The following is a 26885-nucleotide window of genomic DNA, read 5'->3' on the forward strand; positions in this document are numbered from 1 at the left end:
TGTGCACCCTCAACCCCATGTGTACTGTTTGACTCGTTTCTGGTGAGTGCATCCTTAATATACTGCCATGAAAAAATTCTGAATGCACTATTATTCTGTTGCAAACCTATTCCTCACATGAAGAGGCTGTCGACCTGCAATTTGTTTACAACACCTAAAAGGTGCTGGCCTAAGTTATCTACTTAAAATGTATGTAACCAAACACAAGTGTCCAAACACAAATATCAGATTGAAACATAAATGATAAGTTTTTGTCAGAGCAGCATTTTTTTTTTTTTAATTTGAGATCATCTTTGTACAGAAAAAAAGAAAACAAAAACCAACAACATACCTTTACCTTAACTGGTTCTTGATTAGTGCCTCATTAATCACAGAAAAAAAACCATTACCCTTTGAAAAAGACCTATCTCCTTTTATAGAGGTTGTTTGGAAGTTTATAACTCTTGTGATAAGTTACAGGCACACAGGATAACAGTAACAGCAGAACTGCGATCCAGAACATTTTGGCACAGTTCGTGTCTTTCATAAACTGTCTTGTTAAAAGATAAATGAGTTTGCCGCAAGCTTAATAAAAGACAGCAGCAGGTAAAGCAGGCAATGTTTAGTAGGACCAGTTGATTAGCTGACCCACTAGTGTGGTAGACCGTCAGTGTCAAGGACAAACTACAAGGTTTGATAATTATCATTTAGCTTCTGTGGTGGATTTATGTTCCCTGTCGAAAAGAAAATACAAGGCTGGAGGTCAAATTTATAACAGACCAATGGTTAAACAGACTGCTCCTGTTCTCTTGCTTTAAAACTTCAATATTAGTTCAAAACCACCAGGTTTGCTGCTTTGTGTACACTAGCGCTAAGTGTATTTGTTCTTCCACCATTAATCAGAGTCATCCACACTGCTCGCTCACAGGAAGTACTGCTTGATAAACAGATAAGAATTCACCTCCAGTTTTACTGGGTGGCATAACAGCCTCTTTGATTAGTATCATGACCCATGCAAAGTTCATTTAAGTTCACCCAACACAAAGTAAACTAAAAGACATCTCTCAACTAACAGAAGATGAAATATTGTGTTGTTTTTAACATGTTGGCCTGACCACAGATGTTGAGGGTGTATTTCCATTAAAAGAAGCTATTTTTCTTTTTCAGGAAAGAAAACGTTTGAAAGTGCTGATCAATCACTTCCAGTGAGTAAAGGGGGCCATCCTCCTCCTGTCATCCATTCTTCCCTTAGAGGAACCATTAAAGAATGAAGCAGAAAGACTGACAAGTGGGAAAGAAAAAGGTGGAGGGGGGAATGGAGGCATAGAAAATGCTAATCCTGTAGGCGCCCCCACTCCCACCCTCTTCCTCAGTCCCCTGTGTCTTATCCTCTCATGCAGAACATAGCGCTTAAGGAACTGATTAGAATGTATGCTGAAACTGGAAAGTGTAAGGCATGAAGAGAGTAAAGAATATTGGGGGTGAAAAATGTGCAGCAAACGAGTGGAGAGGCAAAAAAAGAGCTCATCGATAAATATTAATGCTGACATCCCAACTGTATCTCTGGTGGCTTATTAATGAGAGCAACGGCCTTCGGATTACGAAGGAATTGGAGAAGTAAGGACTAACGCAGAGAAGAAAAAGCGCTGCATATTGGAAAAAGAACCGAAAATCAGTGAAAAGAGAAAATGCAATAAAAAGATGAAGAAAAATTAGTGTGTAGTCAGTGAGGATTGTTAGAGGAGGGATGAAGAGACTGACCTGAGGAGAGGTAATGTGAAAAAAGAAGAAAGAGGAAGATTTATCCTTTGTGGTTTGCAGTGATTAGAGAACATTTTATCAGGGCCCAGTCGCCAGAGCTTTAACCTTGAGCTGCCAGATGCAAACAAATGAGTTTTTAACTACATATGCAATGTTTTAGATTTAATATGTTTTCCCTCTCTCATATATATATACTCCCTTCTTATACAGGTGAGCACATGTTTAGTATCAAGGGTTTTCTAGAACCTGCCATTGGAAAGTATCCACTCTTTCTCTGTCTGATCACATATATGGGCACTGAATAAATGGTCCTTTTAGCCTCATCTGTCTCTGCTATCAGAAGAAGAATGAGCCCTCTGAACCCAAGCAACCACGGATGATGCACAAACCCCCACAAAGTGAACATGCAAAGACATTGTGCAATCAACCCCTGCTGATCAATAATCCCACTGCTCCTGTCTTTCTTTCTCCCACTCTATCATTCTGCTCCCTCCTTTTGACCTACACACCCTGAGCCCAATTTTGCAGCCTCACACTCCTCAATACACACACACAGTTTCTATTTATCCTTCATTCTTCTCCTGCTGTCTCTTGCACACCAGTTCAGCTGAGACCACGCTGTTAAAATTCACCTTTATCTCAACCTCTGTGAGCGTGTCATGTTTTCATCAGACTTAAAACCATCAACACATTAGCTTTCATAAACAGACAGAATAAACTGAATTTCCATTTAGTTAGCAACCAGCTGCATGGTAAAACTGAGGTCAGAGAGCTGAAAAGCCTCCATCTGATAGTGCCATCAAGTGTGTTTTATTTTGCCTTGTAAATTTGTAGATTAATGTGCCCAAACAGGGGCAATTACTTGACTAATAATAAAGTTGCAGCTGGACATTCTAGCAATAGATTGTGGCCAAAACCATTCAGACTCAATTTTTTTTTAATAATACACATGCCAATGGCAATTATGTCTCTTCGTAAAAAATGTCCTTCAGTAGGCTAGATACGAAAATTTCCCAATACTGTGACCATCTCTGGGAAAGGTACGACTGTTGCATAAGGTACAAAAACCATTACAGTTCAGTAGAGAGACCTTAAATCATGTGTACACTTTCAAAGAATCCCACATCTGAATACACCACAAACAAAGACTATCTAACTTTATAATCCCCTACCACAAACAATGGGTGATAGATACCTGGACTGACCTAATGTATTTGTTGTGAAAACACTCACCTTGACACTGAGTATCCTTCATGGCTGTTTCAAAACCAGCTGCGCATGTGCAGGCTCCTACAGGAACCATCCATTCTCCATCTCCGTTGCAGTAAAGCTTCAATGGCACAGATACCTCCAAGGCATTGGGCACACAAGTACCTGGGGCAATTACCAAGGAGGTCGCCTCAGCCCCTGTTGCTGTTTCTGGGAAAACTGCAAAGTTGGCAATTGTGGTGGAGCACTTCTTGTAAAACACCCTCACTGAGATGAGGGACATGCAAGCACCAAGGTCCTGAAATGCCAGGTAAAACCCAGCTTTGGACAGTGGCCCAAAACTTCGGACCTTTGTGTTTACTCGTCCAGACTCGAGCATGGAGAAGCTCTCATCTGGGGCAATTGTGTCCACCTTTACGTAAGGGTTTTCCATCCAGAAAGGGCTTGTGGCTGTTGCTGAATCTGAGTCAGACTCATAGTAAAAGAGGTTGAATGTTTCTTTGCAGGAACCTGGTATGTTGGGAATGCTGTTGCAGTCACGCACTGTGAATTTCATCTCTACATACACACGCAGTACATCTTTACGTGGGATGAAGTCACTTCGTAGCCAGTTATTCTGATTGACCTCTCGTACATTGCAGACTTGGTATGTCCGAATGGGGTTCATGGCATCATCGTAGCCGCTCACCTCTTCCCACTAAATAAGAAAGCAGACAAGAGACATTAGAAATAAAAGGGTGCACCTGATAATATATTTTGAAGCTAATCAGTTTGATTTGTGAAACTGTTTTTATCTTGTGTCAAACTCTGATGAGATACATTAATTAGCATTGCATAATAGCAAATAAAGAAAGTAAAAAAGCAAAGGTTGGGACCTAGACACAAAGTTGGTGTGTTGTTGGCCAATATTTCACCTCCACTCACTTCCTTTTACCATAATGTGCTTTTCATCTCTGATTACTGTGGCAACAAGCCAGGAACAGGAATGGCAGATTTATCACAATTACAGCAACCTGTCACCTCCTCACCACAGAACCACCACAGCATGTTTACCTCATATCTGTTTGGAAGTAGTAGCCACAATACTTCACAAGCAATTACGCTTTAATTATTGAGCAATGACTGCAATGTCCTCTAATAAAAGCAGCAAAAAGACACCACATGACCTTCATGCTTTTTTGTTTTTAGAAACCTTTGCAATTTTTCATTGGTCTTGCAATACAAAGATATTATTTGCTCATGATAAAAGTGGATTAAATTTCATAGACTTTGATTAGTAGATTTATTAAATCACTACAAGCACACTGTACAAAAACATTTTGCAGTAAAGCACTATAATCTACCAGTTTTTGTCAACATTAAATGTTAAAATCACATTTAAAACATTTGACTTCAAACAGCAATCTTTGTGTGTATAATATGTAGTGTGCGTACATGTGTGAAGCTGCTGAGGGATATTCTAAAGTTTTCTTTTTCATTAGACAAACATTCCAGCACATTAATTTTCTTTTTTAAGCTTGGGAAGTTTAATTACTTGGGAAATTCAAAATACAATCACAAGTCAAAATGTTGTGCAAAAAGCATGGAAATGTATTAAATCAAATTGAAGAACTCAGGGGAATTTAAAACTAGACAAAGAGCACAGTTTTGGATAAAACTTCTTAGACATTCTCTAACTAGTTCATACTTTATGTGGCACCACGGGCTTTTAATTACAAGATGGTCTATTTAATCTGTTCTATCTCTCAAAAAAACCCTTAACACAAAATCATAAATCCCAAGACATGCCTGTAACAAAGTTGAATATTAGTGGTTACACTTTTGGAACTGAACTTTGCCACAGAATAATTGACTTTCTCAAAACCCATTTCAAAACTTGTAAATAGGCACCAATTTGTTTCCCAGAGCGTGTTGTTTCTATCCAAGCTCTGAGCATCTTAATTAAGGCTGTGATATGGATGTGGTAGAGACAGGGCTATTCATTCAAGACCCTGGTGGCCATGAGGCAGAGAGAGGGAAAAAGGGTGCAGTTCCGCAGTGGCATTAAAACGATAGCTGGAGAAGGAAGAAGCGACTGGAGGGAATCAATAATCACCAGCCAGGTCAATGGGACGGCTAAAGCATGAAGTGTCAATGGGTATTTAGTTCAGTGTAATAAATCACCCTCTGCAAAAGAGCATTGCAGCCAAGTGTTTGTGGGTGTGTGTATAAAGTTGGGTGTGTTTGTTTAAAGTGCTAGTGTGAGCGTGTCTGCCTCAGCTTGTACGTTTCAGTGTGTATGTTTGAGTCTAGCTGTATGTGTGCATTTAGAGAGAGGTCACCCCCCACCTCCCACCCCAAGACATGCACCAGTGGGCAAACACTCAAAGTGCCTCCTTACCGAGCCTGAATAAATTAGGTAGGTTGTGTGAAAAAGCCTCAACATTCTTGGCATTGATTTTAAGCAAGATGAATCGTTATGCAAAATTGGCAATCTGCTGTATTTTCTTTGTGTCCTTTCCAATCAAAGCTTTGAATTTTACTTTCAGATTACAATGAACAATACCCAAGTAATGAACCATGCTGCTCCTTAGAAGTCCACAATGCAGCTGGAAAAATATGTATTGCAACATTTTGGCCAATAAATTGTGTTTTGGAACAGCCAGTGAAGATGAATACAGAATAGAGAGACATAGAAAGTGAAATAAATTATTTTTTACAATATTACATTTTCTGATCTTACGTGAATTTTTGCTATGCACTGGATTTTTGTAGGAGTCTGTGTTGCTTGTAGAACATTTCTGTCTGCAAATTTAAGGATCTGATTTACCTTCAGGAGAGGGAACAGCCTTATGCCAGCTTTGTTTGCCAAAAAATGTGAAGAGAGCACCTTCACAGACCAATAAGCATAATTCTGTCCAGGTAAATAATTAACTGTAGCTCCTTAGTTTTAATTATTAGGGAATAAATGGTAGCTTTTCTGATACTACAGTAGAGTAAATTCTTGCTTGGTTTTATTGTGTCAACCTTTTGGTGTGGCAAACATGATCTTGCTGGTTTTACTTGAGTTTCACGCTGCACCCTCCTGACTCATTACTGTCATATTAATAAGATTTTAGACCTGTGAGAGATTGTGCTGTGTGGGAGTATAATATATCAACATTTGACTACAACCTATCTTTCCTGGTAAAGTTCAATTGTTACACAATTTTAGAAGAACAATAAATATGAGCTTGGATACAATTCAGGAGGACTTCATAGTGTGCAACATTAGCTCAGTATTTTGAGAATTGACAATAAGCTTAACATAGTAACGGACAGTGTAAAGAAATCCAATAGCACGGTGTTGCCTAGCAATGTAATGTTTTGTTTGAGTCTACTACACTGAGTCTAAATGTTGTGCAGCTCATGCCTGAATCTGGACCTTTAGATGTTTCAATATGAACTAAATCTCTTAGTTGTTTAGCTTTAGTGAAAATACTAATGCTTGTTATGGTGTTAAATCTATAAAAGTGGCAGTTTGTGATATTTACATATCTTAACATTACCACAGAAAGTCTATAGACACTCACATTAGGGGCTTAGTGAGCAAAGCAGTTACATATTCATAATTGATAATCAGTTATTACAGGCAGCAAAGAGCTGGGCCAAAGCGTGGGGATTTACTGTTGTTTTGGACATAAGGGCTCAGTGTGGCTCACAGATAATGATGATGTTCTGCAAGACTACACACTTTAATGCACTTTCATTTGTTAACTAAGGAACTTTTTTACAAGGTGTTTATACTAAATATATTGTATTGTTCTTATTTTTCTCCTACCTTTTTAAAATCAAGCATTAATACTTAATCAACATAAATTTAAAGTAACCTGCTTTTTACTTCTATCAGATTATTCAAAGCAACATTACTCATTACATGCATGCTGTTTTCTAGTGACAGAATTATTAACATTTGTATAAATGTTTCACAGTTTTTATGGAAGTTTTTTTTCTGCTTATATGAATCAATTGTAAACATGACAACTTACGTATGAACAAATAATACCTTTAGGACATGACTAAAAAGGACTTTTGTTGTTACTTTTTTTTTCTTTTTCTTCATCTTTTTTATTTTTTGGTAAAACATGTTTTAGCATGGTGGGGGTCTGTGCGGCAGAAAGTACTAAATAGTCATTACAGTATATCCACAAGTCAACATGGTATATTGCTGTGAGGTTGTGAAAAGGCCTGGGGGGGTGTTATTCCAAGTCTTACAAGAGGCCTGCTAAAGTGGAATTTCCCCTTCATCTCTCAGCTAGTTTTGAGAACATAAATGATATGTTTTATGGATAAACCCTACATGGAATCAAACAAAAACAGAAGTACATCTCAGAATAGGTGTGGACATGCACAACCCTCATACTTAGACACACAGATGCCTCATTCAACAATGCTGTAAGGGAAGACACTGTGAATTTTTGGTATGTGCTTTGCTCAAATCAAAGATAAAAACAGAGGTAAGATAAGGTGATAAGAAGCATGTACACAAACAAAAGCTTAGTCATGTGGTATGACTTTTTTTAGACTTTTCAGTTTTGAAAATATCTATTCTCTGTTTGTAGCATTATGTATCTGTGTTGACAGCCTTCAAAAAGATACAAAGATGTTATGAGTCAGACTGTTTGGGACAATTTCTTTTCTTTATTTGTTTTTGAAATAGATTTGTTTTCGCCTATGGATTGGCCCCTTTTTGCCATATATATTTTTGGGGGGGCTATGCGGATAGTTTGCTAGATATTACCAATTTTCAGACGTGCTGCTCTTCTTCCCTTCAAGTGCGATCTGTACTTTTTGTTTGTCTTCTCAGTCAGTTTATCGCTTCCTCGTAAACACTAGTCATCCATAACAAAAACAGGCTATGTCATTCACTTTGCAAGACTGCAGAAGCACACAATCGTCTATAGTGTGCAGAAAAATGGAAAAAAAAAAGATAACGGCTAAGTTGATTGATTTTTCTTTTCTTTTTTTATTTTTGTGTGTATACAAAAAACAGAGGAAGGAAGCACAAAAGACGAACATTCTACTTCAAGAAAAAAAAATCCTGTCTTTTGGTTTGCAAAAGGCTTGTCACTACATATCCATCCCTTAAAAAGATGCATCTGTTGCAGGTTATGTTTAAAATGATTAATAGAGGTGTTTTATTGCTTTAGCATGTATGCCATGCTTCGCTGGTGGGAGCATAGCTGCTGTATTGTAGCTTAACAAGAGTAGGGAGGTGGGAAGATGGAAGTATGGGGAGGTGGAGATGGGGGAGCAGAAAGAGGTCATGACAGGCTGCAAGGGAGATTGGCCTCTGATTGTCTACAGCTGAGATGGCTAATGTGTCTGGCTTTGTCAGTCATTAGGAAGTAAAGAAAGGCCGAATATGGAGGGTGGGCGACTTCGAACGCAAAGGAAGTATGCTGTGGTCACAACAAAATATAAAAAAAAATAGGGGGCCCACCTTTCAAAACACAAGCACCAAGTCTGAGGACCACACAAAAACAGGGGGAGGAGTGCTGGCACCTTTTGAAGTATTGCCGAGGAGGGGTCAAGACTCTTTTTGCTCCTCTTTAGTCCATTGTGGTGCCCACATGGGAAACCAAGATGAGGGTGTCCCTGATACTTTGTGTGAGGTAAATTTGGATGCACAGATGGGTAAATTGTCGATGCTGAGAGATATTTTAGTGTTTTTAAGGTTAATTTATAGCAAGCTTGACTTTTCACATGTTTTATGTGCACTGATGCAGAGAGAAAGAAACATCTGTTACTGGGCGGGGAACTGAAATTGGATTGCAGTGGATCTTTTCCTACACGCTAAAAAGCACAACATGATGAATCTTACAAAATCCTGCTGTGGGGGGTTTAAATTAATGTGTGCAGTTTGTGAATCACATGGCAGTTTGTTCACATGCAAACACCTATTGCCCAAATTTGAATTTATAAAGATTAAAACAAACTCAGTTGAACAGAAATGTCTTTGTTCTTTTGCACAACCTTTGTTTTTATTTATGAATCACCTCTGCTTATCATAAATACAAACTGGCACGCAAATATAGTCACACGCTTTCCAATAAACTCACCCCAGTTTCAGGATGTGCAGTCCACGCTAATTCTGTAGTGGCCCACTTTGTATCCATCAACGTCTCTGTAAATGAAAGCAGAAAGAAAACATCCTGGTCAGACAAAAGAGGAACAGGGTGACAGAGGAGGTCAATAGAACTTTCAATGGTTTTACAACAATGTCATAAAACTTGTAAAATGATACAAGTAACGGATAAAAGCCTTTGACCAAAGCTGTTCTCAGATAACAGTATGAATAACTGAACAGCTCAGACAGGCTTTGAGTGATATTAAATTCAGTTAGACAAAGAAGTACTGTATGTGCGGGTGTGTGTACAGAAAAAAACAAAACCCTGAAGACAGCAGAAGAGTGAGACAGAAACAGAAGCCAGTGATCAGTGAAATCCTGTGTTAAATTTTATTGTGGCTCCTTATTTGGCTAATTGGGATCAATTGGATGCTTGTTTTGAACAAAGGAAAGACAACAGTTGCAAATCTCACAGAGAAGCTGTTCTGCTTCCCACAGGGCACTGAAACTCAATAACATGCACACACACATACAGTGAGTAGCATGTTGTAAAACACCAAAAGATATATAACCTAACAGAAGGCTTGAAAGGAGAGGGGTAATAAAGTTAGGCGTCACAAAAGAGAAGCTTGAGAAGAAAACAAGGGTCAAAAAGCTTCAATTGGTTTCACTTCGTGAGAATAGTTGAGCATGTACACACTATAGATTAAGCTCACTTTTACACCTATTCTTTGACACACACTAAAGGGGTAAAGACAAAATGGTGGACAGTAGCCCCTCCTGCAAATTCCTTCTTCCTTGTTGACTTCTTATCCACTGTCTCCTTTATGCTGGCAAAAATGCCAGCGTTGTTAGAGAAGGGAAGGAAGACTATAAATGTTGGCTCTTTCACTACCTGGCTCCAGGCTCAGTGCTCTGCAACAGTTATTATCTCAACCGCTGAGCTGTTCTACATGATAGTAAAAGATGATGAAACAATACGGCCAGAAAGTGAGAAGGAAATGTCTCTGTTCAGTGAGAGAAGTCCAAGGCCCATTTTACTGTCAAGATATCAACTGATAAACTTGAAGAAGTCACACTGCCCACTTTCCTGTGAGTTTTTGATCCACTGTCTTTATTTTGATTTTTCTTTTTCTTTTTTCTCAAGAAAATAAAACATGGGTACAAAACAAACTACTATAATCTAAAAAAAAGTACTGTCAAATGTTCAGGTTTCTGCTGTTACCACTGCTGCATTCAGGAGCACCATCTCTGACAAACCCTGACAGCCAAGCTTCTTGTGAATTATGACTAAGTCTGTGAAAATTGCATGTTTCTCCTGGAGGGAATTCCCACTAAATTTTACTCCAACATACTTGGAGTGACAGTTCCTCTGACATGTATTTTACACAGGTAAAATATGTATATATACAATGTATCATGTCCAAGAACATCCCGGTTTAAGGCAGACATTTTCCAAAGCTATTTCATGATTTTAACTCATTCCCCACAAAGAAAATGGACTGAAGGTTTTATTATAAACCTGTTAAGGCAATGCATTTTTTTTTTGTTTGGGAATAAATCTGAATGGACCAAATATTCCTTCTGTGCTTATTGTGCTCAGTTATGTAAAACAAAAATATGAATCCAATTTGCTTTAACTGAACATCTTTGCAACTAGATGTAGCCACTTTTGTCATTTTGCAGCCGATCAGTGTCTTTATCCCTGGAACTTTGTCAGCACATACTGACTGCAGAACATCCCCTGACTCACACTGTGACAGTGTGTGATTTGGGACTTGTTACTGATAGCTACACAGGTATGTAAGCCAGCTTGGTGAAAATGATATACTTTCACTGCCTGGTCTTTATCATTACAACTGGGCCGTATGTATGGAACGCTGACTTGTCATTAGAGCTGACCTTGCAGAAAAAATGACAACACAGTGAAACACAATGACAGGAAGGGGATGAGTGGGAGACACAGATGAGGCTGAAAGAACCAGAACTGTGTAGCAGAGATAAAAATATGCAAAGCACAAACTCGTGCACACACACACACCTGTGCAGCTTGACTCAGTGGTCTGAACAGTGGATCATTTTGAAGTGCAGGTGGATTTGCAACCCCTCCTTTTTCAATTCGCACGCAGTGTTTAACCAAAATGGGACTGGACTGTGCATGTGTGTGTGCCTGACTGTTTGTTTGTCTGTGTCAGAGGGCAATTATGTGTGTGTCTATTGGGAGCAAAGCCCTGTATTGTGCCCAAAGTCGAACAACAATGCTAAGTCAATGGGCCAGAGCAAAAGCCCTGAGTGACCCCAACCTAACCTGGCTGCTTTCTCTCAGACCATGTGTGTGCATGTGTGCACTTGTGGATTTCTGATCTCTTTATTTGTCTTTGTGCATAATGCTTGTTGAGTGTATGTAAATCATAAGGTAATAGAAGCACATTGCAACTTTTACTAGTGCATCGTGCATCAGGTTGAAGCGCAGGGAAAAGCCACAGAAAAAAATCTCAACACATAACAAAACATGTGAACAAAACAACTGCTTTCAGTGCCAAACTGACAGACTCGTGTTATACAGATGATGAAGCACAAGAAGGAGTCAAACTAAGAAAGATTAAAGAGGGAAAGATGTCTTCTAAAGCAAACAACCTTTGAAAGACTCTAAGAACACTTTGGAAGGTTGCCTAATGGGACAAGTCGAAGAGAAGAAAAATAGATGGAGAGAAAACCAGAAGGACAAGTTAGGGGAGAAAGAACCACATTGAAACTACAAGACCCTCCCTGGTACGAAGAAAGTGCTTCTCATTGGCTTTTTTTCTCTGCATGTTTCATGTCACCCTAATCCTCAAAGCGTAAAATGAGAGGAGTGACTGCAGGTTAGAGGCAGAAACTGAGCAAAGAAAGTAAATCAGGCAAATGAACATGCAAATTTACCGCCGCAAACTACACACAGGCTGAGAGTGAAACGTGCAGATGTTGGGGTTGTCACTTAGATGCACAAGGCTGTTTAATCCATCCTCCCAATGCTCTCCTCCTTTCCCTATTTATTTCCAATCGCCTTTTCATCATTCTTGTAAAATGATGGCTTTTTTCCATCTATCGTCCTCATTTTCTTCCACACATGCGCTCGTTTACAGGTTTGGCCTTTTGTGATTTGTCTTCTCTTGCTTTCATTTCCTTCTCTTCATTCTTCCAGATCTCTAAATCCACCCCTGTGATTTCCAGCAGCATATTGATTGATGTGACATGCAGTGTATGAGGGACTGTTTTTCAACCACCTTCTGCTTACCAAGACTATTCAATTAGCAACTTACTGCTTGAGCAACCTGACGACTGCTTTAGTAAAGTGTTATTTATGATAGAGGTCAAACACACCTGGGATTATTCTAACAACCATGGGGGGAAAATAGCAGAGACATTTGTTTTCTCTGCATGCTCTAACTGTGTGAGAAAAAACTATAGTAATACAAACAGGCTCGAGGAGATCATACACAAGCAAACAAATGCTTACACGCACATGCATACAAACAGGCACACACACGCATGCAAGACCAACCCCTACAGACTAATCCCATAATGACAGGGCAGACCTAATAACAGGGGAGGGCACTGAAGCATTCGTCCCCACAGCCGCATCCAACACACACACACAGCAGCCAGAGTTACAAGCGTCTTAAAATATTTCTTTGTTCAAACAAGCAGACTTCTTAAAAGGATAAAAAAAAGAGAGGGGCCGAAGCAGGAAAGGGGAAGAAAGGCTATTATTGAAAGACAGGAATGCGTAGCCGTTTAACAAGTCCCCAGGTCACAAAGAGCAGACAGGTGAGGGGTTAGGCTTGGATCTCACCGCAACATTTTGAGCTTTTTAGCATGCATGCCTTTTTAGTATGATTCTGTCAGGTTACAGCCCAAAGATACTGTTCATCTTCATAACTGGCAATGTTAAAAAAAATTACTTGTCATTAAGTATTGTTTTTAGATGACAGGGAATTAAATGGATGCGAAATTAATAGAACACTAAAGAGATCTTTTGAAGTGGGATTCTGTGAAAAGGTTATGAACAATAAAAATCTTACCAATTGCAAATAGTTCTTTTTATCAACTTTATATTTGGAAAAGCAGTGTAATTCTGCCCAAACGGATGAGCTAACAGTAAGTCCAAGTAGGGTTAAGACTCAAGCGAATTATGGCATTTTAAAACAACTCTAATATCAAACATTTTACAACATTTAAACCGGAATGAATCTTTCTTTCTTGCACAGGTTTTCATGGTCATTCTGTCAGAAATATTAGGATATTGAAGTGCTGTCCCTATTTGTCCCTATTTGCTCTTGCAAATATTCATGGAATTTGACTGAAATAAATGTGTAATGTGAATATGAAGGCAATGCAAATGGTATAAACAGTGTTTGCTTTAATCACTATGAAATTTTGACACAGGGTTGTTTTAAGAAGTTGGTCTTAATGCAGAATAAAGCAGCCATTAGCACTATTCAAAATTAAACCCAGTTCCTCTAAACTGGGGGCATTCAAAGAACTATCTATAACAGGTAAGATATTATTTGTTTATAATCTTTCCAAAATAATACTTAAAAAAAATGGAATCATTACTACTTTAGCAGCTAACTAAATAGTCTATCTGTGAGCAGATAAAAGATTGCAATGCAGAAACTAAACCTCAAACCTCCTAATGACTTCTTCCTCCCAACTTTTCCCTTGAGGCTTCTCTACCAGTTAATTATCTTCTCCCCACCTCTTCTCCAAGTTGCCATTGTTGTGTTCTTCTGCTTTCAAACAGACCAAGCACATGGCAACCTGGCATGGGGTAGCCACTCCATTAAAATACTATGCCTTCTGGTTGCCAAACACTTGAGCCTCTGTTTAGCCACAGAAACAGTGAAATGTGTCAACACTGAGAGCGAGGACCCCACGCTCAACTTATTAGCGCTATTAGCCTGATTGCTTTGTGAGCCATCTTTGTTGGCTCCACTTTTGTTACCCAGAATGAAGCCGAGGCAGAGAAAGAGGAAGATAGACACAGCAAAAAGAGGGCAGGAGGAGAGATGCTATTCAAATTCAAATTGTCCAAGCAGTCTTTTCGCCTTTGTCCAGGGCCAGAGGGCGATGATTAGGAGAAGTCCCCTCCATTTTATGGCAATGCCTCCCCTTCAGTCACCAGCCCCACACACACACACACACTAACACACATGCTCACGGTAATTGGCTGCTGCAACATGGACAAGCCAAGGAGTTGATTCCTCTGCGGAATTTCTGAGCAGCCTCCCCTCCCTTCCCCAACAGCACACACACATACACATTCAGGGACACACAAAGTTTCTTCAGCTTCCACTCGCTGTCATTCATCCCACAATGGCTGTCACACAAAAAAGTTTGTCCTGCATGTGTGTCTGTGTGCCAACAGGCTAACACCACAGATACTTGGTAAATAAGCTCTCTTCCCATCCTTATTTCCCTCTCTATATCCTCTGAATAAGAAAAGTTTACTGAAATCAAGTATTTGCCCTCCGCATTTGTCAGTGGAACACTGCTCTCAAATTATTTTCCTCTCACCCAAAGGTACCTTGGGGCTGAATGCTTTCTTTGGATTTTGGACGGCTTGTCTTTTTTTGTTTCTCTGTTTAGCCCATCGTGTCTCAAGAGGCAATTTCTGACAAACAGCTCTTTCCCAAAAACTCTGCAACTCTGTGATAAATAAACAGAAACAAAGAACTTTTCTTTCTTCAAAGGCTTTCAGCAAAGCTGGCAAGAGCAGTGCAAAGTGGTTCAAATGGAAAAAAGTAAAGCTTTGAGTGCAGCAAGGACAACATTGTGAGCTATCTAACATTCATATATACGTGTGCATGTGTGTGTGTGTGTGTTTTTGCACATGCAAACTATTGCATCCATCAAGGGTACACAGAGTATTGCCTAATTTCACCGCTGCCAGTCAAATAGGCTTCTTTGTTTTTACCCCTCCTTTTTCTGTCATTTTTTTTTGCTTCCTTATTCCCCATCGTTCTCTCATCTCTTATTTTTTTTGTCTTTACCCCTCCCATCCCTTCTATTCCCCTAATTACAAACCAGAAAGGATCTGACGAACAGGTAGCCCTCAGGGCAGCTGTCTAAAAAACCAGGTGTGCGTCTTTGTGTGAGTGAATGCATCTGTGTCAGCATGTGTGGGTCTGAATAAATGTATCCACTGATGAGTGTATTTTAGGTTTTCGTTTTTTGACAACTGTATGTGTGTTTATGTGGCTATATATAATGTACAGACAGCTAACACTTAAAGAAAAATAAGAAGGCTTTTTTTGAGAAACAACAGAAAAAAGGAAAATGAAGATGTGGTCACCTGAGGTGATTTGTAAAATGGTCATTTATTTAGAAAGAGTGGTAAATACATTTTACACAGTTACTTCTGACATAACGTGTTTAATTCGCATAACTGCTAATGAGGCTTTTCCTTTGCAGCTATTAGGACTGTTCAACATAAAGTTAGACACTTAAGAACTGTAGCTGATTTTATGTTTTAACTCAGTTTAAGTCATGAATAACTAAATGTTTTGAGTACATTTTAACCTCTATAAAATAGAGAGAGAAAAGGACTTTCCTTCTTACAGTACAACTTTGAGTTTGTGTACATGTCAGTGTGTGTAACCTTCTTCACCTTAACCTCCTAATTAAGGAGCTATCTTTCACTACCTTCTACATTGTTTTATAGATTTATTAAACAACTCAGTGACACAGAGGACTGAGTTAGATAGAGGATGACTCGCTGCAGTGACCCCTGAAAAGGGAACATCTGAAAGAAAATTAAGAAGTGTTTTGTTGCTGTTAATAACCCCCTTTTAACAACTAACCACCTACAACGAACAAAAAAAAAATACAAATATTAAAATCAGACATGTTCATTTACAACTGAATAGAGCTCGGACAAGTATTTAAGCTTACCTTAAAATCCTACTTTCACTATTGTTTGTTTCTGAAAATCAGCATTTTCTTCCTTTTTTTAATTGTTCATTTTTAAATGAGGACTTTAAATTACCCGTAAAAAGTTTTTGTTTTTGGACTCAATATCTTTAAGGTGTCTTAGTTTGTTTGAATCACTTTAAATTCTTTCTGTAAAAGCGTCACTTAATTTGATCTCAAAACAAAATATGAACATTGTCTTTTTCATGCTGTCTGTCATTACTTTCTAAGATGACCTTACCCGCACTCATGCTCATGGTTTTTATTGTCATTTTTTATCCATTAATCTTCAAATCATTTACAGACATGCTCTCATGCATGACTTATGATGTTGCTGGGTTTCGGCAAATTATAAGTTATGGGCAGGAGTCATCAAAACGCCTCTAGATTTACGACACTGAAATGTTCAGGCCTGTGTTACAGAATTTAATTGGAGCTGTGCAAGCTTCAACTAACCTTTCTCTGAAAACAAACCTTGTTCATTGTTTAGATCACCCAAAATCAAAATCACTCTTTGCAAACTAGCAAATCATATTTGCAAAGTAACCTTTTTTGAAATAGGAAATTTTTGTAAAATTCCTCCAAGTACTGGTTCATCATAGCTTAGATTTGTCAGGTTTTGTGTCACATGTTGGAAAGATATGTTCTTCATTTTCAAATGATTACTTTAAAGACATCGAGTCTGCCTGTGTTTAACCAACCCAGGAAATGGGCACAACATCAAATTTCAGTACAGACATGGGATGTTTATATCACCCAACATGGAAACTATTGCCTCAAACTTTATTATGAATAAGTAGTTATTCACTCATGATCACTCCAGGAAAGTTTCTGCTCATTTCCCCTCTAAGTTTTACAAGAATTTATAATTTAGTCTGAGTTTTTTTCTCCTCCAATAAAATTGAACCTCAAACAGTGACTCAGTTTAAAGATAACAGACTTGTCTTGAGTTACATGTATACAATTGTGTATGAGCATCAAACTCAGTGTGCGCCTTTGCGTGAGATGACTGGATGCCATCATCAGATTCCCTGGCTGATGACTCAGCCAACTGCAACTGAAAAATGCAAACAAGCAAGTGAGTTGCAGGTTTGGTTTTACCTCAAGGATCTGCATATGGAAATGCCAATCTGCTTGTTGAACTTTGTGGGTTTCTGTTTTTTCCCACTATTTGTAAGGAGTAATCTGTCTTTCTGTGTGTTTAGTGCATGTAGAGGTGTGTGTCACCATTGCTGTTGATTTAATTTTGTTTTACCTCATGCTCCCTGGAGAGAAGCAATACCTGGAATACATATTTAAGACACCACATAGTTTAACTGCATCCACAATGAGGTCTGATTGATTAACTAGCCTGCCATATAGATGAAAGCCTAACAAATATACCACACACATATATGCGTTGACATGTGACTCTCATTTCAAGTTTCTACAAAAAGAGCTCTTTGACACATAAAAAATACAAGCAGACAAGACATCTGCAGCACCTTTATCTTTTAACAGTATCTATTTATAACACATAATGGGAAACATAAATTTAGTTAGAGATTTGTTTCAGAAAAGCATTCCTCTGCATGCTTAAGGGCAAAACATTAGAAAACTAAAATAAAAAGGAAACAAAATGGGAAGCTCTCCAAATATTAGCTCACTAAAAAATGGTACAAATCAAATTAATTTACAATTATTTAAAAACAAATTTGTATTTGATTTGTAAAAAACGTTTATGACTTCCCTTACATGCCACTAATCTCAATGGAACTTATTAATGAACTTTAATCAGCACCTAATTCAACATGAATGAAAATATTTTTATATACTCCTTAAAAATGTGAAAAATAAACAATTAAATATGTATTTCCTGTCGCTGATGTTCACCAGTATCGCATTATCTGTTTATCCTTAAAGACAGAAGCATTAAATGGAGGGTGGGGGTAGGGTCATTTACCCAGGAAAAAAAAAGTGCTGATATCTTTTGATATGCGGGCTACTTCGACACCTCCTCTGTGGATAACACTAATGAACAAACGACACTCCGGAGCTCACAACCTGATAAGAATCATGTGAGGTAGTGCAGACGCTAATAAATACGAAGTGCCTCAAAGGTCACATAAGAAAAGAGGAAGATAGAGTATAATTTAATTAGTCTTGAAATATTTTTTTTTACTTCCATGACAGTTTAAAATAAACATTGAAATCCCTGTGAAAATTATAATTAAATCTAATCAATGAGAGGGGAGGTAAGGTATGAAAGGTTTGCTTACACACTGTCTGTCGCTTTTTGCCCGTCTGTGAGCAGAGATTCACCTGGCGCCTCTACCTCTCAGAGGGATTTTGGGTATTTGCAGTGCTGCTAAATATATGACAGGTAAGTGTCAGTATTCTTTCTAACCCTTTCGAAGTCAAATTTAGCATGTTACGTCTGCCAATGAGGGTTTTGTCAGCCTTCAGTCTCTGCTGACAGTTTACCTTTATCTCCCTGCGAGTCACTGTATGTCTCATACAGAAGGATATGAATACAAAATGACTCATGTGAAAACAATACCAGAATATGAGGATGTTTCCGTCAGCAAACTCCATTCCAGCCAGGACACAACTGAGTGTGCTTTTATTTGTTAATGTATAAAGGAATGGCATGTGAAAGAAAGACAGAGAAAATAATTCCCAGTGCTGGGTGTGGCTGCTTGTAATTATTAAAAAAAAAAAAAAGAGCGGTAATTCTGTACACACACATGCTGGCACTGTTTTTATGTATCCACAGAATAGAGCAAAAGAAGAAAGAAGCAGAGAGAAAAGAAGGAACGCCAGAGTCAAGGAAAAACAGAAAGGAAGGAAGGACGGAAGGAAGAAAGGAAGAAAATGAAGGGTGGGAATAAAAAAGAAAATGAAAGATATTCAAATAAGAGACAAAAGGGAAGCAGAAACTGAAAAACAGAGGTGGATGATAAGGCAGGTGGGTGAGGTAACAAAGAAGGGAGGAAGAGGGAGGAGAGAGAAAAGAAAAGGAGCAAAGAAAAGGAGGGAGGATGGAAAGCTACGGGTACAAAGTCCCTTGTATTCCCACAGTTCCTGCATTGCTTCCATTGCCACTGTGTTTTTGGCATGTTGACATGCCGAGGCCTTCAGAGACTCAGTGTGTAGATGTCTACAGTGTCCTCTGTATGTCTGTGTGTCTGCCCGCTGTAGGTACATTTAACATGCGGCCTGCTGGGAAATGTTTCTGCTCATTGCTTTACTGCAGCCCAGGGAGCCATTGTCTACATCACCGCTGTCCTTTTCGCTGTTTTTACATCCTAGTTATTCTCTCCACTTCTCATTTTCTCAATTTCTCTCCTCTCCAGCTTTCCTTTGCTCCACTGCATCCATTCATAACAGCTCAATTACTCCAGTAAGACTGTGTCGAAGACAGCAGTGCAGATTCCCAGGCCAAAACCATACAGGAAGATGATAGCAGCAACTTGTCTTTGGAGAGCATGAATTTTAGGGGAAACACGTCACCGGTGCTGAGTACATGCACACACTTACCTATGTGAACGAATATTTGCTTGTATGGGTGGAAACTGAAGATAATCAGTGTGTCTCAGAGGCATAAGAAGCATAAACATGCACAAAGCACACACTAATACTTCTAGTTGTGTTGAATAGGAGGAGGTCTCTTGTGCCGCCTGCACAGTTTCACTGTGTGAGAGCAGGTACTATACAGCTTTAATAGCAGGTTTCCAACAGTTTTGCGTGTCAGCAATGGCTGACTCAACAAACAGAACTGAAAGAGGAACACTAACTGATACTTTATACCTCAGTAATGTGCATGTAAACGCATTGTGCGCAATATATACAAATAAAAAAAATGAGACATGCTATTGGGACTTTTCTGGATGCACGCAAACACACACACAAATCCTGTTTGTTCACAAGGGGTGCAGCGTCGAAAGAGCCAGAACCAGGCATTGACTAAAGGCCGTAGCTTTTTGAATGGGTGAGCACAACAAGAAAAGGGCTTAGCACCCAGCTCTGCCGCTCTGTTTCAACAAACACTGGGTCTTTCTCACAAACACATGACCTCCCTATTCCTCTTTCTGGCTTTTTCTGCCTTTGTGCTCCTCTACCATTGTTTCTTTTAATAAATTGTCTGCTAACACAGCCATCTGCCAACATATCAGCTCACCTTACAACACACTTTCAATGCAGTATGTAATGATTGTGTTGAATCTAATAAAAGATGGCAACTTCCTGCAACATCCGGAACAGCTGCCCACGCGTCTGCAGTGAAGGGGGTAAAGCCCCAATGTGGTCCACATTTCCCACATGCCAGTGGCTTCCAATTACTTTAAAATAGTTTAAAAAAATACAGTGGTGGTAGAAACCAAAAGTCTTTGAGGTTTTATGTTTCTTTTCTGCTTCTCCTCAGAAACGTGTGTAGAGGATAAACAAAAAAACACAACCAAAATCAGAGTTGAGGATTACCCATTAGCACAGTTTTCAGAGACTAAAAACTTCCATTCTGCTTATTGAGCCTCCACTGACAGTTTCTAAAAGCATTGGACAGCAATTATTAAGTCAATTATCACTACTTTTCATTTTAGTTTTCCAGGTAAGATCTGATTTACCTGTAAAAAAAAAGAACATACAGATTTTAGTAAATTTGTATTTGTACTCCACCCTTCCCTACCATTAGATGTATACATTATTACATGGTTAGCCTTTTGTCATAAAAAACAGTGGGGGGGTTGTGAGGAGGAACAGGTGACTTGCAAACCCTGATTGACTGCTACCTCTCTCATAGGCTTCTTAAAGAGGCACAGGGATTGTTTTAGTTCATCTACTTTCCCTGCCATTGGCTTTTCAGATGAAAAAACAACAAAAGGGAGATTGGGGCAGTTTAACTCAAGAATGTAACCAACCAAGTCAGGGCTCTGCAGGCCTTTGTGAATGCCACACTTTCACAGATGCACACACCCTTACTGTAACAGTCACGCAAATCCAAAAACACAAAGATGACACAAAAACAACCCCTTACTCATATTTCGTTTTGTTTTGGAACTTGAAATTCAGTATGAGGAATGGTGCCTTAGATTAAAACAGAATATGTTAATAAAAAATAAGGCTGTGTAATATAACATTGCAAAAACAAAAGAGAGGAGAATAATATTCCAGATACACACGTAAACCAGATGCTACTTATAAAAAGGGCTCACAAAGGTAAACTGGGCAGGTCACCCACGTGGTTTTATCCTTTCTCTTTCCCTCACAAATCCCTTCTTCCGTTTTCTTCTCTTTTCTCTTTGTTCTCACTTTTATGGCAGTCTCTCTCTTTAACACATATGGCTACCGCTCCCATTCTTCTTGATCTTTTCATCCTTTCTTGATGTGGATTTCTTGGCTACAACAAAATAACCACATTTGAAACGTTCAAGTGAGGTGGTTCCCTTTTCTGAACTGAAAACCCTCAACAATAGCACTGCTTTTTCTCTGCATAAGATGAGATAGTGACATACATATTTATTTGTACCTGTCTTTTTCCCATTCTTTTCAAGATGTGCAACAGTTTTAATCTATAATGACAAACAGTTGCATGGTCATTACTAAGAAGGTCTTGTGATTTTTTTTTTTCTGGCGTTGAGCTTTACAACTTAAGCTGGTAGGGGAAGATAAATGTGCTTATTTGTTACTTGGCAATATTAACTGGGAGTAAAAGGTGAAGAGGAAACACCATCATCACTCAGGACGATTTTGTTTTTTTTTTCAGTACCACACACCCACTAATGGCTTCATGAGATTAATCATGTTGAGCTGTTTTGAGTGGATGGTGTGTATCACTCCGTCTCTTTCCCTCTCCTTGTTGGGTCTCTCTGTTCTTAATCGCCATTGAGTTAATTAATCTCACACTTGGCGGCTGTAATAACTTGTTAGACGTCTTCTGTGCAAATGGACATTGCCTCTTTAGTAGCTAAAAGCACTTGTAATGAACCAGGAAGCAAGAAAGCATATTAACAGAGAGCTTTTGTAGCATCCATAAAAATCCCAAAACATGGTGCTGTCAGTACTAATATCCACTGCACTTTACATATACAATAAACTTAACTTACATTTAGGCAGTTTAACTTGTCTTTCTTCAAAGTATTTTTCCTCTAAGTGTATTAGCCTAAGCTTTGCATTTTTAAATGCAACACTTCATGAAATCAGCAGGAACAGAAGCCTGACAGATGCAAAAAAATCTTCATATAACTCAACAGACCCCATACAAGAGGCGAGTGTACTCCAACTATCAATCATTTATTTGTAAACTGCAACATCTAAGCCACAAGTTTAGCATTTTGCTGTTGCCATCTTCATCAGAAGTAAATATTTTGAAAAGCTGAAGAAATAGAAAGTGACACTTGGACCATGACAAGACAAAAACACCTACCTTTTAGACATATTACTTATTTCTGTTGAAATATTTTAGGAGAAACCATCAGCAAATAGATTAAAAAAATGGATTTCTTGTAAAATTCAGGTTATGGGGAATGTTGTCCTAATATTTCATGAAAAAGCTGAAGTTGTATATTTGGGTCCATTCAAGCCAGAGACACAGTATTTGCCTTCTAGTGGCTGTTAGTGGTGCTAATGTTACATGAAGGCATTTATATGAGGCCAACTGGCTATGTCTATATTTTACTTGTCTATGTGTAAAATGAGATATCATGCCTTAGAAATTAATAGGACTCTACAAGACTAGTTTCTGGCTTTCAGATCTGCCCTCTATTTTTATGTTTGATTTAAAGTCACAACAAAATACTAGTAAAACTGGCAACATCCTAACTATATGTCAAAGTACAGAAAGGAAAAACAATTTGAAAACAAAACAAAAAAGAAGAGCATCTCTGCTGAAAACAAAACAAAAACAAAAATAAAACATTTTTTAAATATATACATTTTTTTTATTTAACTGTATTTGCCAAATACCCTTCAAAGAAAAAGATGCGTACTATATGTGCAGAGAAAATGCAATGTTACCTAACAGGAATTAAAATATCAGAGTCAGACTAGAGCATTTACAATCTACACACTACCTGTTTTCAGCTCAGCTCAACATTATCTGGTCAATCTCATGGTCAGGGATTGGTGAGGTCCCAAATCTTATTACATATTAATGTATTTAACCTATGGAGAAACCACTCAATAGGTAGCCACAGCACAGAATCCTGGCTCTGGGCAATTAAAAGTAATTGACGGATGGACAGAGATCCAAGGCTGCTGGGGTCCATATGGCAGGGAGTTTTCAGAGGCCCACTGCAATTACATAAAGACCTCTGTGCATTGGCATGACACAGAGAGAGCCCCAGACAGCAACACCAGAGAACGAAAGAATAAATCATGCAGCAGTTAGCAATACATAAACAGAGACGTGCTCACACATAGGGGCACACTTTGTAAATGTACATATAGTTGCTCAGCTGGCAACAGTATAAATCCCAAATTCCAGTGAATCTGCACACTCTATCCAGATCAATTAATTTGTTAGTGACATATAAACAAAAATAATAGCTTTTTTGTTATTTGTTCCAAGGACTTTCACACACTGTAAGAGGTCCAACAATTCCAAAACCATCCAGTAAGTTATGCTATTTTTTTCCTTTTTATATGAATGTGTCATGCTCTACTGATGCACATCTCAGAATAATTCACAGGTCATATATCAGTACAAGAGTGAAAAGGGACATAATCTCAAGTAAGTAAGACTAAAGTTTGATAGTTTAGCTGAATGTTGTGGATGATGATTAGGTTTCAAACAGAAGGGGAGCTTCAGGTTAAATATCTTTTTTTTCTCCCTGAATACAGTATTTAGGATGTAGATATTTTTTGTCATCTTTCTACCTGCCTGTGCCCTCTTTCTCTTGGGATTTGAAGAAAATATTAGACTACCCTAGGTAATGTATTATTCACCCTTCATTGATGTGTAACTAAAGCTGGCAGTTTAGAGGGAGCGGGGTGTCACCAATTATCCCACACCACCACCACTAACTTCGTATACACACATGGTAGCTGTAGCCACAGGGCTGACAGGCACCCATTGATTAATGTACTGAAACACAGAGCAGGTTTGCACACTCTCAGATTTTTCTATATCTAAAACAATTTCTATCCAACATGCATAACTTTTACAACAATTACACCTAAGAAAGGACCGTCAGATGGAAGCAAGTATTTATTACCGGTAAGCAGTACTTATTTCTCTCTGTGTGTCCTTTAAGGTACATGTCTGAATGAACTTGGATTCAGATGTATGGAAGTAAAAGAAAAATCTTCTTACCAATGTTGTTTAAGACCATTACTGTTAACTTTTTCATAACCATCCCAGAAATGTTCTCTTTTTCAAACACCTGGTGTTCCATGGTACTTATAACACTGCCTGCAGCCAGCTTAGCTAGTTAAAAAATAACAGTCAGTGTTTATGCCTAAACTCACCCATTAATGCATGTGTTCAGCTGGGTTCAGTTCTGTTTTGGCCTGTGGTGATAAGAGCTGAACGTAATAAACAAGAAGTTTGTAATTTTCTGTAAGTGGAAACATTGGAGAAGTGATGAAACAAAATATTTCTGTGCTTCCAAATGTGTTCCATCTAGCTTCATGGCAAGCTCTTGCTGGACCACTGAGGTAGGTGAGGTTAGTAATGTACCAACAGCAGGGTGTGGATCAGCACTGACCTGATTTGTCATCAGCCCTGACCTTGCGCCAGCCAAAGTGGGAGGGATATGTTCGAATCCATGGGACTTTTGGCCAGTAAATCAGACTTTGGGTCAGTGTTTGTGGGATTCAAACCACACCACACAAGGCCACAGGCAAAAAGCATAATAACTTATAACAGTGATTATATTATTAAAAGGAATGGAAAAGGCACTTTTGGATAGATGACTGGTAGCTAGAGTGATTATAAGAACTGTGTTGTAGAAAATACATCATGCTGCAAGCATACTTTGTTAAAAAAAGGTGTTTTTTTTTTCTCCATGTTTGCAGCAAGCTCAGTTTTAAAAGACAGCATACAGTATATCAGTAAATCATGCAAAGTTAAATTTCCATAAGCCCTTGTTGCTCTGAGAAAATATTAATATTTTATTAAAATAAAAACTCTTTTTTCGTTTATTAAGATTTTATTACATATCTCATGGCTGTCACGGCTCAACACATCTAGGCTGCTCTGGTCTAGTGTTAAGGCACAGGTCAGGAATTACTTAGACAGATGGGGATGGAAATTGATTTTTTTCTTTAAGTGTTGCCTCATTATCCCATGTGGGGCACTTTATTCAGAACCACAGAAACACAACACCAGACAACGTGGGTTGTGTAATGCCAAGGTCAAATGGGTGTTACACTTTGGTGTGTGCATTGACAAAATGGGGTCCAGAATTGTCTGAAAGCAGGGCCATTAGTGAGGGACTAATTAGGGGAGACCAAGTGGTTTTCAGTACGGGTCGAAGCCAAGATTCATAAATAAGTAAGTGCAGGGCAGCTTGGTCGCTTAATTAACAAAGCGTGAAAAAAGGGCGTGAATCCCATGAGATGTCAGCCCAATCTGGTTTAAAGGAAGGGCAATAGGCAGCAATCCTGTCTATCTTGGTGCCACTGATTGATAGCATGCTAAATTGAATATCTAATCATCACCACCCTTTTAGTTCCTGCATCTCTAGGGATTTATAGAGGCCAGGAGTGGCATAGGAGGCAACACTTATGTATCCCTTTTCTAACGCTGTTGGCATAAACATTGTAACCCCCCCCCCCCCCCCCCCCCCCCCCNCACACACACACACACACACACAAAACCTTCCTCCTGTGTTCACTCGACCATCACCATCTGGCCAGGGGTTATCTGACCTCTGTGTGTGTGTGTGTTCTTGCTTACACTTTCATGTATGTCAATTGTTTTCACACTCTAAACCGTTTGGCTTGGTATTTAAAACCCAGCCATCTCCTGCAACTCCCATTTAGATACCCGCTACCACCTAAAGCAACATCTTAAGTTACAACCAACTAAGACACACTTGCTTATCTTTTTTGTTACTGTTCCTTCAGTGCTAATCTTTTATATTAACCAAGCTGACAGGCAGGAAAAAATATACTGTTAAAAAAAAGCCAAGAGTGACAATGGCATGCTGAAATAAAAGCTCACACCAAACCTGTCATGTAAGTGTTGGTCTTTGAACCTCATTTTTCTTTCCCTTTCCTGTATACAGAGTACCATTTGTTTTTTTGTGAAGCACAGGAAACAATTGCAGTGAATAGAATGAGTAGAAATGCTGTGTATTTGTCTTTTTAACAACAGATCACTTCAGGTATACAAGATGATGTATCCTAACAATTAAGATCTTATTAGGTAGTAGACAAAAATAAGTTTGTAAGTAATAACATCTATGCCCTGGCTACTTCCTGTTACTGTTTTTTTAAGACAGACCAAGACTAAAGCTATACTCCAAGTTTAAAAGAAGTTGCAGAGAGATCATAGGCCAAAGGAAAAATCAAAAAAAGGAATAGGGTGGAAAACAGAAAATTTCAGTTTGTCTTCCTGGTAGAGAACTGCCAAGGAATCCAAGCTTTATAAGATGGCAAACAACATGTGAAGATCCTTTGAAGGTTTACACAAATACCACAAATTTCCTTTGGTCAAATGGGAAAGGGTATCAGTAGATATAAATCACTTACCATTGTAGCCAAAAGACAAACTTTGTCACATTGTAAAAGATAAGATGTTGGTAGACAACATTACACTTTGTTCTCACTAAAAACCAGTTTACCGTGGTTTTGAATTTCTGAGACATTTACCTAAGCACAAGTAATAAAACCACAAAGCTTAGGTATTGTTAAGCTTACAGTCATGTCAGCTTTAGGATTTGTGTTTACCCCCCCCCCCCCCCCGCCCCGCCTC

The 26885-nt window shown here is 38.7% G+C and overlaps 1 protein-coding gene across 6 annotated transcripts in view; it reads right to left on the reverse strand.

Annotated features, from left to right (window-relative positions):
- LOC108234341 (ephrin type-B receptor 3) overlaps positions 1-26885 on the reverse strand; it is a 62702-nt gene that overhangs the window by 25174 nt on the left and 10643 nt on the right. For all 6 annotated transcript variants that reach the window (XM_017413469.3, XM_017413467.3, XM_037974040.1 and 3 more), the window contains exons 2-3: positions 9030-9094; positions 2974-3646 (exon numbers count right to left, since the gene is read on the reverse strand). In XM_017413469.3, the coding sequence (XP_017268958.1) occupies positions 2974-3646; positions 9030-9094 (738 nt within the window). The remainder of the gene's footprint in view (positions 1-2973; positions 3647-9029; positions 9095-26885) is intronic.

This window comes from Kryptolebias marmoratus, linkage group LG24, assembly GCF_001649575.2.
Source record: "Kryptolebias marmoratus isolate JLee-2015 linkage group LG24, ASM164957v2, whole genome shotgun sequence".
NCBI lineage: Eukaryota > Metazoa > Chordata > Actinopteri > Cyprinodontiformes > Rivulidae > Kryptolebias > Kryptolebias marmoratus.